This window comes from Acomys minous (genome assembly GCF_964271855.1).
Source record: "Acomys minous genome assembly, chromosome: 6".
Lineage (NCBI taxonomy): Eukaryota > Metazoa > Chordata > Mammalia > Rodentia > Muridae > Acomys > Acomys minous.
Window position 1 is genome coordinate 10498794 of NC_140487.1, and position 14933 is coordinate 10513726.

Consider the following 14933-nt stretch of genomic DNA (forward strand, 5'->3'; position numbering starts at 1 on the left):
GTAAAGTGTCTACTTTTTGGAGAACAGCAGCTTTATGAGAGAGGGTGTAACCAAACAGCAGCACTACATTTCTCCTCACATAACAAAAAGGCAAGCTGAACTAATTTTTCTCCTGTTATAAGTTTGGTTTTGTTTTTTTACTTCACAAAAGCTGAAACTTTGTTTTACTCTTTAAAAGTTTCCAAAAAGATTTTTTTGAATTTTTCAGAATTCAACTGATTTTTCTAAATAAACTTCATTAAATCAAGTACTCCAAATATTTAATGATTGCCTTACTCAATGAAACTTTATTGGGACCATTTTCTTCTTACACGTAAATTACCCTTACCTCAGAAATAAAATTGTATTTCTTGAAAGCAAATAAAGAATAAAAGCATTTGTCTCATTTTTAGATGTGAAAAATGCCAATAAAGAAATGTTTTATTTGAATACATCCAGATGGTAACAGAGGGACAAAACACCTCAGGGCCATTATATCCCCTACTTTATCATGAGTCTCCTAATGCTAGAGACAGCCTCATGTGAAAGTAGGGCCTAAAGAGATGAGGGCCAGTCTATATGCCCACAGGGACCTGATACGGACTAGTCAGAAAGGCGGGAGGAGGATTGTTAGAGAGGACGATGAAGTGATGGCAGTGGGCTGGGAATGGAAGAACGTCGGCCTCGTATATAGGAATCCCCAGGCTGAATCACTTGCGCTATAAAAACAGACCCAAAACTAAAGTAAATAAACTGTGTCGGTCATTAATTGAATTTATTAATTATTTTTGCATGTAAGTCTTTAACTTTCAAGACATTTGCTCTTTCAGATAATTTTTGTCACTTAAAAAGGCTGGTGCTTTTTTAATGGGGGTTGTTTAGAAGGGAGTTATTTAAGATAAGCAGTATCACGGTGAGAGGGAGATATAATAATGTAGGACCAGGTCATTGCATACTTCCGATGTAAAATCGACTTAATTATATATCCAACAAGTTAAAAATGAGGATGTGCTTCCTTGTTTTATATTAAAAAAAAAAAAAAACAAGAAAGCAAGAAAAATTGAGAAGAGCCACTAACAACGTGAGTTTGGGAAATCAGTATGGCGGTTATTTCCTGGCAGGAAGGAGAAGTACCAGTGAGTGGGAAGGCTGTAACTCTTCCTGAGGAAACAGAGGTGTTCTCTGCCTCTGTCCAGGTAGGGCTCGCCCGGCACCAGCGGGCACACGTGCTTAGAACCCACACTAAGACTTATGCACCATCCTATGGTACACCAATCATATACCTCAGTTTAAACAACAAGCAAGAGGAATGCTGAGGGCAGGAGAGAGTCTTCCCCAGGGAAGAGCACACCAATTGCTTGTCCAATACCAAACAGTCATCCCTGAAAACACACATCCAAGTGACGTTACACAGATGGAGCATGTTGTACTTAGGTATCAGCAATAGATATATCAATAAGCATACACACATACGCATGTTAACAACAATTATGAAGAAGGAAGCCATAAATCTGAAAGAGAGCAGGAAAGGGTATGTACGCAGGGAGAGCTGGAGGGAAGCAAAGGAAGGGGGAAATGCTGGAAGTTTATTGCAATCTAAAAATAAAAGGAAATAACTCTAAAGTGAAGAAAATCTGATTCAAGGAAGGCACAGCAGCCAGAAACACAGCGTTTCTGAAGGAAGCGTCTCCCAGCCTTCCCAGGATCCACCACAGCCCTGCAAGCAAGGTGGACAAAGACCTCCTGAGACAGGTCAGTCTAAAGTAAGGAAAACTTCCAAGAGTGCTACTTCCTGCATGTTCTCAACGTGGAGCGTCTTCAGGCCCAGCCAACACCACCCGAGCTGAAGCGATAAGGATGAAGGGCTGTAGCCACAGATAAAGCACACACTTAGCACAGAGCGCACAGTACCTCCTCATCTAAAAGGAGGCAGTCACATCCAGTCCTAAACGCCCTAGAAGCATGAATACCTGTGTGTGCTTCTAGAGACAAGCAAGAGATAAAATTAATCCCCAGCCAAAGCAAAAAGGTTCTCAGTAAAAGCAAAAGAAAAAAGAAACAAAACAAAAATTTTTAAAAAACCTTCCATGACAATGTTCTGTTTCCTGAACAATGTTCAGTTCTGTTCCACAATGGTAGCTATGGAGACCAAAAGCAGTTTTCAAATAGACCACATAGCACATGGGTGAGACTATCAAAAGATAAGGCTTGATGGTTTAAAAAAAAAAAAGCTGTATCTTCTTGGAAAAGCAGGCCAGACAATGGGAGAGACCCTAGTACAGTGCCAACCATGGATTTCAACTGCCACTAACTGCATCAATTTTTCTTTAACACACAGTATAAATATTTCTGTCCTCACCTAGAGTCTTAAATCAATAAAATCCCATTTCTGAAATCAGAAACTGGGAGATCTCTGCCACTGTTTCTTGGATGACAAGAATTCTAAATGTTCTGATAAATGAATTTTAAAAGTTTCCAATGATTAAGAAACGCCATTGCCGTATGTTGGATGGACACCGAATCTCACTGTGATTGTCTTGAACCTGATTAGAAACTATGGTAGTATCAGAGATGAGCGGTTTCCATAGTAACAAAGTGAACCTTTATAACACCCGGCGAAGAGACAAAAGAACTCAGGGCTATTAGCTCTCTTCAAATGCTGTTCTTCTACAATAAGCAGCAGCTACTCCACAGTCACATGGATGGCTGCGACCAGAAAGTTAAGGTCACATTACAAATCCATCAGAAATAGATTTCCTCCATGTCCTATCTTAACCCGGCCCCCTTCCCCCTTGCAAAGCCAGGCCAGTAGGTCAAATCTCTCAAAATCCTTAACTGTCACCTTTGCTTACTGAAGATGACAAAATGTTCTGCAAAGCCGGTACAACCTCACTGACGAGCTGTGTTGCTTTATATCAAACATTAAATAGTTCTCAGATAGGTTGGCTACCACTGGTTTTTAAATACCTTATTTAGTGTGTCCACAACTGCTATCCAGCCCAGCCCACTGTGCAGGGCCTGCTCTGCACCAAAGCAATTTCACTGTGTAAGTTTAAAACATATAATGCTGCTGTTTCGTGATATTAGCCAACATACCAAAACTGAAGCCATTGTACAAAAATAAAAAATAAAAATAAAAATAAAAAAACGCTGTCTCCAAGTACAAAGTATGTATTGTTCTTAAATCTACATGTAGCATCTACACATGTGCTTCTGTAAAAAATATGGAAGAAGATATGTAAAGGCACTTTTATCTCTCCTTAGATGAAAAATGTAAGCCTTTATCTTATAAACCTTGTCATCTCAGATTCCTCTGGCATCTATTTTAGGGTTTAAGGACATTAGGAACCTCTGACAATGGATCAGTGACAGGCCTGATCCCATCAATTAACACAGTCTGGGAGGCTGCCTGGATCCTGCCTTCTTACCTCCTCCCTCTTGGAGGCCTGGTTTTGACCACATTGACATCCCTGGCTTTAAGAATGAATAATCCACTTCAGAGAAGGCTCTTACCCAAGACCAGCTCCTCTACAATTAGAGGCAAATGCAAATATTATTAACCTAAGGCAAAATGATCTGAACTCAATCTACTGACTCCATGACAGCATACAGACTCTATAGAAGAGAGAAGTAGGATCCATTTACTTACAGGAAGATTCAGTACCAAACATGGCTGGCTCCAGAAGCTGCTTTTTAAAAAAAAAAAAATTAGAAGAAAGGTAAGAAAAGGAAAAAGGAAGTAAGAAAACGTAAGATGTGCATGTGCTCCTGAGAGCGAAGAGATGAGCCGGCTACACAGCAGGGGTCATGAAGCCAGACAATGCAGTCCGAGCTAGGTCCAGCTGCCAGATTCTCCTCTGAGAGCTTCAGCTTTCTCTCGAGAGTGGAAAGCAAGGTCTGCTGCACCACCCCAAATCGAAGAGCTGATTTTCAAAATCCACCAGGCAAAGAAAGGCCAACGCGGCTCTTGTGAGATGCAGTGAGGCAGGGCTAGGTAGCGCAGGGCAGGTCTGGGAGCAGCAGCACAGATACTGCAATCCTCAGCCCTGCTGTAGCTGTAAGACAATAGCAGGGCTTATGCATACGCCAGATGACGTCAGGGACACTGCACAGACTGACTGCGCTGCTTGAACCAGAGGCTCCAGGGTTTCAAGGGAGCAGCGCGATTCAAAAGGGAATTCCTTTGTCACAAAATTCACAAGACCAAGAGCCACAAGCACATTCCCCCTCCTGAAGAGCTCTTGATCCTGTGATGCCACTCAGCAAGAGATCTCAAAGAAATTTAAATGCCGGCCTTCTACCAGCTAACCACAAAGATATGCGGACCAGGGCTCCTGGCTGTATTACAGCGAATAAAGCCTTGCAAGGGAATTAACAAGTCTCAGAAATGAGAAAAATAATCTACATTTAAAAGTAACTACAACAGAGTTCAAGATTATCATCTCTAAATTATGGCGGGTTGACAACAACGATTGTACATTCAATTGCAAATAGATGAAAAGATCTATGCTACATATGTTTGCAGTATTTGCATGCACATGAATGTATTAGCAAAACAGTGGTTGACACACAGCCTCAAATAGTAGAGGTTACACTTTTACTTATTGGCAAACATTATTCAAATATGAAAACCACAGATTTGTGTACACACATTTCTCCTTCTTATTCCTGACTTATTTAAAACTTTACTTTTTGTAAAGTTCTGCCACTCAGGCTTACTGCGGCTGGGTTCACAAACTTGTGTGCACTTGTGGATGAACAGGTATTTGTGATTAACAAATCTCTTCTTAATCCACTGAAACAAAATAACTAAAAATAACAGCAATATGCTTCTTGACTCACGGAGCAAATAACTTTTCCTGCATTATCTTATTGTTCTAAATCTAGTTTTAAAATACATATATCAAAAGTATATGGACTTTCTTTAGAGTGCCCACTTATCACAAGAACAGAAGGAAGTTTGTTACAGTGTTTCAAAAATTCTGAAATGTATAAAAAGGGTATTGTGTACATAACACCACACTTTCAAAATCCTGTTCAAGAGGAAGTTCAAGAGTTCAAGACACCCCCTCTACCCAATCTCAATATGTATGTATACCTTTCCCAATGTTTATAAGGAAACCCTTAATATAGATGCAGCTTTTAAATGTTAAATTTATGACAGAAATGTGGAAGTGCAAATTACTACCCAAAAGGAGCATTAGCAGTTCCTCTGGTTATTAGACATAGACCTGCCTCATCACCACAGCTGCTTGCATAATAGTTTATTATATTCACAATACTACTTATTCAAGGTAAATTGGCTTAGCACACAGAAAACGCTGAACTATTATGAAGATTAAGCGTGAGCAAAGCAGGTGTTGCACAAATAAATATCAACATATAATGTTTCTTTGCTTACTATGTGTCAGGCAGTACTTAATATAATTGATATAATAAATATAAAATAATTAAGACTTCTACATCTACTCATTCATTTAATCTTCATACTGACTCCATGAGAAGATACCACTAATTCCTACATTGGAAAGTTAGTTTGCGGAGATGGTCTAAGTAGTAAACATGAGATTCAAACCCAGGAGGTCTGCTTCCAAAGCAAGGCTGTTGACCTGTTACCGTAAGACCTCTTGAAAATTGAACAAATAACTGCCAAAATTATATAGCATTTTAAAAGTTCAAATGAAATAAAGGGAAAAGAAATGAGTAGAAAACGTGGATAGAGATGCTTTTTAAAAGTCACCAAAGAAAACTTAAAAAGTGTAGAAGTAGTAAAACTTTCACTATCAATTAAATTATAAACATATAAAAATGTCTCCATTCAAAAAAAATCTGTCAAGCCAACAGCCAAGGAAGAATATTAATAATATTGAGATGTATCCACAGCAAGTGGGATACACCACTTAAAGTGGTGGAACTGTAACACTAAAGGTTATCTTAGGTGTGTTAGTTACTCATGTGTTTGGTTGTTGGTTGGTTGATTGATTGATTGATTGATTGATTGATTGATACTTACTTGTACCATGGGAAAGATCTACTTTGAACTGTGTACAAGATGCTGAATATGAAGTCACTGAAGTAAAGGTGGATATGGCCATAAAAAAATTAGAGAAGATAGAGAAGAAAGCAATCCCCTGAGGATGAGAAACTTTCCAACAAAGGCCATGATGGTTTCTATGCAGTGACGCCTTCACCGCTCCATGTCTCAGCTCATAGATGAGCTCACTGCACACGTCACAGATTGACGTCTCTTTCTTGCCTCAGGGTTATAACAATAAGGTTAAAGGTTACAATACTTTTCAAGACATCAGGGGTTTTTTTGGGGGGGGATTGTTTTGTTTTGTTCCTGTTTTTGTTTTTTAAGATAACCTTAGAGGCACCAGTCTGTTAAAAGCACGAGGCATCTAACATGTCAACAGCAGTGGACAAGATCCCCACACCACCTCATTCGTGTGACCTGGAGGCCGGAGGTCGTTTCTAAACACTTTACAAAGCTTGAGTTGCTCGTCACTGAGTACTCCTCAGTGACAAAAATTACTTCAGAAGCTTCTCTTGCTCTAATTATCTCCCCAAGTATGTTCAGAGATTAAATGCAAATTTTAACGTTTTTCCTAAGGAAAATGTAATGAAAGAAAATGAAGAAAAAACTAAAACTTATTTGAAGTTCCTAAATATTCTACTCCCCCTGTAAAAAAAAAAAAAAGGTCTCAGATTTAAAATCCAACATAGTAGTTGAATTCATTTTGTCTAATTATTAATGCCTAGGACTTTTCCCTTCTGCTCATAACTACAGTTTTGTGAATTTCAGGATAAAATCAGCAATGAAGGCCGGCAAGATGACTAGTCAGTAAGAGCATTTTCTGCATAAGCCTTACGGCCTGAGTGGGTTCACTCTTAGATGTCATGTAATGGTGCAAAGAGAGAACCAAACTTGACGTCTGACTTCCACATGCACACCATAGCACATGTGCCCCCCCACACACAGCACAAATATATGCAATAGTAACAACAACAAAAATTTTAACCCATTTTTAATCAGATGTCTGATTAATAAATGAATTAAACTTAACAATGAAAGAAAATACCAATATTCCAAATAATTTATTGTTCAAAATAATCATCAGAAGGGGCTCAGGGGATGGCTCAGTAGTTAGGGCAAACTGGTGAGCTGCTATCCATATTAGGAGGTTCTGGATTCGATTCAGAGGCCCTACCTCAGTGAACACATTGGCTAGTGACTAAAAAAGCATCCTATGTCAACCTTGGGCCTCCACATGCACATGCATGCACATACAGGCAAAAATTAGCATGCACACGTCAAACATACACAGAAAAGAATTATTATAAAATTTGAAACGTATTGATAAATGTAACAATACAATCTTTTAAATTTAATTTTTCTATTTGTTTACCGCTGTGTGTGTGAGAGCACATGATGGAGGGGCACCAGCTACCGTGCACAAGGGAGGTCAGAGGGCCTTTGTGGATGTGGTACTCTCCCACCGTGGGACTGCCAGTGAATGCGATCTGGAAGCACTTTTAAGAAATGCCCATGCCCCTCTGTCCCACTTTCCTGTTAAGTGAAGACTTTCATGGGACATGCCCCTTGGGCTAGTGTCCAGATATAAGTGAGTATACACCATTTGACTCTTTCTGCTTCTGGGTTAACTCACTCACTATGATCATTTCTAGTTCAATCCATTTGTCCACAAATTTCGGGAATTCCTTGTTTTTAATAGCTGAGTAGTATTCCATCGTGTATATGTACCACAGTTTCTTTATCCATTCTTCTACTGAGGGACACTTAGGCTGTTTCCATGTTCTGGCTATTATGAATAAGGCTGCTATGAACATGGCTAAGCAAATGTTCTTGTTGTGTGCTGGAGCATCTTCTGGGTATATTCCAAGGAGTGGAATAGCTGGGTCTTGAGGAAGCCCTATTCGCAGTTTTCTGAGATTTCCAGATAGATTTCCAAAGTGGTTATACTAGTTTGTGGATGCTAGGTGAGAGAAGCAAAGGAGAATGGGGAACTAGAAGGATCCAGAGGGTCCTAGAAACCTACAAGTAGAACATTATGATGGGAAGATCTGGGCCCAAGGGTCCTGCTCAAACTATGGCACCAGCCAAGGACAATACGTGCAGTAAACTTCGAACCCCTACCCAGATCTAGCCAATTGACAGGACATTCTCCACAGTTGAGTGGAGAGTGGGGACTGACTTTCACACCAACTCTGGTGCCCCATATTTGACTATGTCTCCTGGATGGGGAGACCTGGTGGCACTCAGAGGAAGGATAGCAGGCTACCAAGAAGATACTTGATACCCTATGAGCATATACAGGGGGAGGAAGTCCCCCTCAGTCACAGTCATAGGGGAGGGGAGTAAGGGGAAAATGGGAAGGAGGGAGGAATAGGAGGATACAAGGGACGGGATAACAATTGAGATGTAATATGAATAAATTAATAAAATATATTTTTTAATAAAAGGAATGCCCATGTATGCACTCGCTTGGTTCTTCCCTCGGAGCCCACTGCTTTATTCTATGGGCACCTTCCTCTGTAGTGCTTACTCCAGTCCTAGTGAATGGACCAAGAAACAGACATGCAGCATGTGCCATGGTGGTACATATTGTGAAGATGATGGATAGAAAGGCACCAGAGGAAACGGGGTGAATTTCCGGGTGAGTCCTAGAAACGTGACATTTTACCAGAGATCTGGAAAGACAAAGGTGAAGCTGTATAGATAGCACGGACACCAAGTCCAGAGGAGACGGGAATGTTTGTGGTCCCTTCATTTTTTTAATAGTAAATCTATTATTAAATGGGTTTTTCTATGGGAAGCTATCCCTTTGGGTGTTTTGTGATGTAGTAGGAGAGGGGTCACACTGAACTGTGCCGACAGCACAAGGCAGCCTCCACTACTGCATGGAATAATCAACTGCCCAGGAACTGAAAACAAGAGCTGCTCGCCTCATAGGTAGTGAACTACATGTACACACGTTTGGAAATAAATAAAATAAAATAGTTACCGAAGCTAATGTTCAAAATCGCATCCTACTTATCTGATAGTTAATCTAATGAATGCATTTATTAATACGGCAGAGCTTAAACCATATATTCTCTCTACGCCTACACACAAATTCTAAAACTGTCAATCTGAATTTTCACCTTTCCCTTCTATTAGAGTTTCTCTTAGTATCTCATTTAATATCTACCTGTTAAAATTTCATCTTAAAAATAAATTATTCAAATATAAAACATTACTCGAAAACAACAGAGAAGCGTGTTAGTGGCAATATACAAGCAATTAAAAATGAAAGAGTACGCCTAGTATTTGGGAGGAGGTACAATTTTATTGCTGAAAGCATACTCAGGCAGGCAAGATGGCTCAGCTAGGAAACCACTGGTCTTGCAAGCCTGTGACACGCTTCCCATCTCTGGAAGCCATGTGAAGGAAACAGAAGGAAAGAACCAGCTCCACAGTTGTTCTCTGACCTCCATATGATTGTAGAGATGTACACACCTGCAGTCAAACACACGCACATACACACACACACACACATACACACACACACACAACACGTTGTCACACAATAGCAATAACATTGTCAGAAATTTTAAAGCATACTTAAAGGAAGGCTGTTAAAATGTTATCAATTTGACTCCATTGCATTGAGCTATCATCTTTCAACATAGTGTTATAGAAAATCAATCTTCTAAATCCTAGGTAAAGTTAAGTGTACCAAATAGACTTGTTCTATAAACCTTCTATACCCTACTTTAGGTTTTCTCTAAAGCAAGTACAACTGCATCATGTGTGTCTGTGTGTGTGAGTGTGTTTTCTTTTCCTACCACTAGTATACCAAGACTTGTGTTCCAGAATTGTGCATAAATTTTATTTTCTGTATGGCATAGCCTGAATTCAGATGGTTGATTTTAAATATTTTGCCAAGAGAAGAGAAATGTGAATTCATTGTGGGCTGCAGTTTAAGTCTCTATGAGTATGACTTAAATTGACACAGAAGAAACAGAACATGTCTGAGAAATTCCCTTGCGTGCTTATCTGAAATTAGTCACAATGAATATATAACAAATTCACACATAGTAAAGAATAAACTAGCATATATTTGAAGTTTATATAATGCAATGCAATTTTAGAAGAACAAATTTAAGTACTATATTTAAAGTTATCCTAAGTAGTTAGGGTCTATTCTAAATATCATTTTACCTGCATATTCCATAAAGAAGCAGTAAGCAGGAAACTGGGTATTTCTCAGAACACAACTCTATCAGCCACAAAACCAGACAGTTGCTCGAGTAGACAACATGCCCTGGGAAGTCTGCCTCGTGATGTGCGCGTGCGCACACACACTTTTGCTTATCTCAACTCAGCAGTAACCGCTGTGGCTCTGCACCTCTTTGGCTATTTTTGTAAAGTCGTGTTTAGAAAAGTCTCCCCAATTCTCATTTGTTTCCTGTTATTCTGGGTTAAAGTCAGAGGGAAATTTAACTCTCTACTTTCTCTAAGTGAAAATTTAAAAACAACAGGCTCATTTATTTGCCCTGGATCTCAGAGTTTTGAAGTCACATAATTAAATGGAGTCAGGGTCCAGGCATTTGGTCACTGTGTTCACTCACTGTATGATGTATATGTGCGATTGATCCATTTCGAGCACTCTCAACCAAAATCTAATAAACCTAATAAAAGTGATAAAAGAGCAATCGTATAAAGCCTATCTAGAACCTAAGACCACCAACTCATTTACCCACGACCTGAAATAGATTCCAACTGGTAAGGGTACAGGGTCATTGCTGAGTAGGCGCTGTCTGATATGACCTTTAATATCACACTGCCAAACATCCTGAGCCATCTTTTCCTTCACTGCCAATTATTTATTTGTTTGTTTATTTGTTTAAATTTTTTGAGACAGGGTTTCTCTGTGTAGCCCTGGCTGTCCTGGAACTCGATCTGTAGACCAGGCTGGCCTCAAATTCAGAGATCCACTTGATTCTGCCTCGTGAGTGCTGAGATTAAAGGTGTGCGCCACCACCACCCAGCCCTCCCTCGCCAATTGTTATGATCTTGAGTATATGGCTCCCCCATCTTGATATAATTGTTTACCTTGCCTAAAGATAAAACAAACAAAAGAAGTATTTTCCCTAACTTTCCTTCTCTTTCCAAGGAATTTGAACATCTGGACAATTTACTATTTAGAGTTACTTTAAAAAAAAACACACACCAAAACTGTGAGCTATTTTCTTTGTTTTGGTTTGGTTTTTGAGTCAGGAAATCACAATGTAGCCTTGACTGGCCTAAAGCTTGCAATATATAGACTAGGCTAGCCTTGAACTCACAGAGATCCACTGGCCTTGGAAGTGCTGGGATTACAAACTTGCAGCTACTTTAAAGAAAGTGTGGTGTTGGTTGCTAAGGATAGCTGTAAAGGACACTGTCTTCTTGGCACCATGGGGTAGTTATACTGTGCACGCCAAGACAGACGACAGTGACAACCCAGAGTCTGGGGAAAGCACTGCTCTCTCCCTGTCATGACAATCTTACTTAAAGCAGTTCTACCATGTGAGCCTCTGGCTCTCTATTTTCCCCAGAGGAGAATGATCCCAGCTCCCACTTCTCTGTTTTCTCTTAGCCCCTCAAACCACAGCTTTACCACAACAGCTTACATTTCTAGCCCATACAGTAACTCGCTTTGTAATTAAAGGTTTGAAAGCTCCAGGGTTATATTATAGGCACTCACCCTCTTTTTCCACATCGTAGAAATGATAATATAGGGTTTCCCTATATTATCCACGACTCAACACTTACCCTCCTCACTACATGTCACTGCTAAGCCTTAGATTAGACTTCATCCCAACTTCCTCTTGCTAATGCATCAAGATCAGATTCCACCTAGGAAGAAGTCTCCCGTCACCACTCTCCCGGTTTTAACTCTAGTCTGCATAGTCTCACATTCCCTTTCATCTTTTGGCATTTCCAACTTTGCTTGTTTACTAAGCACCTTGGGCTCCCATCAAAGTGTGAGAAGACTGCATTGCAAAGGGGTGTGAGCATGAAGCAGATTCCTCCAGACTGAGCCCGACTATTAGTATGCTCAACCCACATACCTCACCTCAAATCTTCTAAGTTTAGACACTTAATCAAGCACCAACCAGATAGTACTACAGCCTTCTGAAATAAGCAGTGTTCTCCCATGCTCAGCTCATTCCTGTGACTCAGACTAGTACCTTCCCCAAGGTGTGGAACACAGTCATGAGCAAATATAGGGGCGAACCCTGATAGAAAGTTTGCTTCACCAAAACCCAAGTCATGAGCTAGGGACTCTTTCTAGATGCAAAGCACCTCCTTCTAAGGTCCTCAGTAAGTGGTGACAGTGCCCAAAGCTTTCAATGGTAGCAGGGGCCTCTCTACTCACATGGGCCTCAAGGGAGGTGACGGGAATAGATGACCAGAACACGAAGGAGGCGGATAAAATCTCTATCAGAAGATTAGGGGGAGTAATTTAAGTACTAAAGGCTAATCGATAAGAAGAATACACATCAATTAATCTTAATGTAATGAATCATGACAAACATAACTAAAGTAATTAAAATGCTGGTAAAATATGAATAATTAAGATTTTTTTCTCTCTACAAACATGAACACAACAGTAATAGGCTTATTTAATTCATCTACATTATATACATTTGAATTAATGATCTACTATGAAGAATCAAATTCCAGGTTTCTACAACAAGCAGGGAGGTAACATATCAGATGCACCCACTTGTAAAATAGCTTCATTGGGTGAACCAGAACCCTTCCTTTGTGGTTTTGCTCTGTTCACCTGGTTTGCAAAAAGAACCACTAGAAAGTGATGAGATAAAGTCAGGAAAATAGTCATGAATGGTTGTTCTGGAGGGGAGAGAAATAGAGAAATTCTTCAAGCAAATATGGTAGAATTCAGCTATCATCACAGGTAAGCAAAGTTCATGGCTCTCTGAGACACAAACGATTCTCGTTGCATTATAATGGGCTGGCAAATGGGCTGTAGCAGGCCAAATCATAAATATGTTAGATGTGTCAGCACCTTCCCAATCTCCATCACATCTGAACCCTGCTGTTTAACATAAAAGTTCCCATCAACATTTTAAATAAATGAGGGTAGCTGTGATGAAACTGTATAGACTTTGAGCACAATGTCTTATAATCATCACGTCAGAAAAGATCACCCTTTTGAAATTTTAATCAATATATTATAAGACATCATTTGACACAAAAACAACCCTGCATTCTGCCTGTTGTAATGTCATTGATTTGAGCATTCCCTGGAAGTCTCTGCCACTGACAAGACTCAAAAGCAATGGACTCCACCAACCACTGTCTCAAGTATGAGGGCTGGGAACTCAGAAATGTTGATCCAGTTCCCTGCACTTCAAAGGACTCTGTGAAAAACTACAGTTTTGATAGTTGAGGGGCTGGAGAAACGGCTGAGAGGTTAAGAGCACTGGCTGCTCTTCGAGAAGTCCTGAGTTCAATTCCCAGCAACCACATTGTGGCTCATAATCACCTGTAATGTGATCTAATGCCCTCTTCTGTCATGCAGGCAGAGCAGTGTATACATAATAGAAAGTTGAGTACCTTGTTCAATGTGTTTGAATTGGTGGTAGGTAAATAGTAAAGGAATTTCTAAGAAATCCTGGGCTACTTTCACAGGATTAAGTCACTTCTGCTCATTTTGTTCCACATATATTTCTAGTCATCAAAAATCCTTAATAAATAAATATCACATAAGATTTTCAAGTTTCCTCACAATTACATTATAAGCCAAAACACACTCTTGCTGTATATACAAACAACAGTTGTTCTGCTATGAGGAAATTGGGCTCTGTTCAGTATGAGCCTGAAAGAATTATTGAAAAACAAGAAATTTAGGTTAAATCTCAACCACAGTTAACTTTTCTAGGAGAGTCAGCATTTCAAAATAAAACCTGATTTGTGAAACTAAGCAGATGGATTACTTCTGAGGTACTTTCATCTCTAAAATACAATCGTTGTGTAGGGCTACGCTGGTCACAGTATCTAACCAAGCTAGTTTTTCTACAAAAGTTCCTGGAGGCAGCATTTCCACTTTCCCTGGTCCTTTCCTAGAAATAACACAATCTAGACATAGATGGAAGTGATGCCAAGAGAAAATACAGTGAAGGGTAATGCTTGGGAAATGCTTTGTGCTTCCTACAACCACATGATCCAAATTACAGAGTCTCTATAACAAAGCGTAAGGTCACATATATTTTTTGGCTTTCAAAGAAACTTTTGTTTTTCACTGTTTCATTTAAGACAATCACACTCATAAGATTTATATAATTCTTGATCGTGTTATGTCTCTTCTGCTGTAGGCAGTTTATTGTATTTATATATGTAATAATATAAATGTATATATAATACATATTTAATAAGAAAATGAAAAAAAAAAGACATTCACACACCTGACCTATGTGACCCATAGCTCATAAACCATGACTCTAGAATCACACAGTCCTAGCTTTAGATCTGCAGTTCCTACTTACAAATAAAAACTCTTTCTCCCCCAAGCCTCCGTTTCTCAATCCACAGAAGAATATCAGATCAGCCCAAAGAAGGAAGGATCGGTGGTTCAGAACACAAACTTGTTACAGTGCAAACATGCACATCAAATGAAAAAGTCCACATCTGACCTCAACCAAGAGATTTCAGCCAAAATACACCAAAAGCATTATTTTAAAATGCTCTCAGACTATGTGTATAAAATATCCATGAATCATAAATAACTTTATGTCTACACATGGGCCCCACCCCCAAGATTTCTCACTATGCATATACAGTATTCAAAATCTGAAGACTCATTATATCTAAAACAGTTTTGTCCTATATATTTCAAAAAGGGGATACTCAACCTGTAGGGAATGAAATGATATATACA

At 39.4% G+C, this 14933-nt stretch overlaps 1 protein-coding gene across 10 annotated transcripts in view; it reads right to left on the reverse strand.

Moving 5' to 3' along the window:
- Positions 1-14933, reverse strand: part of ST7 (suppression of tumorigenicity 7) — a 233115-nt gene that overhangs the window by 177204 nt on the left and 40978 nt on the right. Inside the window, exon 2 of one of the 10 annotated variants that reach the window (XM_084785756.1) lies at positions 3629-3665. The exons of the other annotated variants lie outside the window; for them this stretch is intronic. Coding sequence (XP_084641882.1) covers positions 3629-3650 — 22 coding nt within the window. The 5' untranslated portion in view covers positions 3651-3665. The remainder of the gene's footprint in view (positions 1-3628; positions 3666-14933) is intronic. 10 annotated transcript variants of the gene reach the window in all.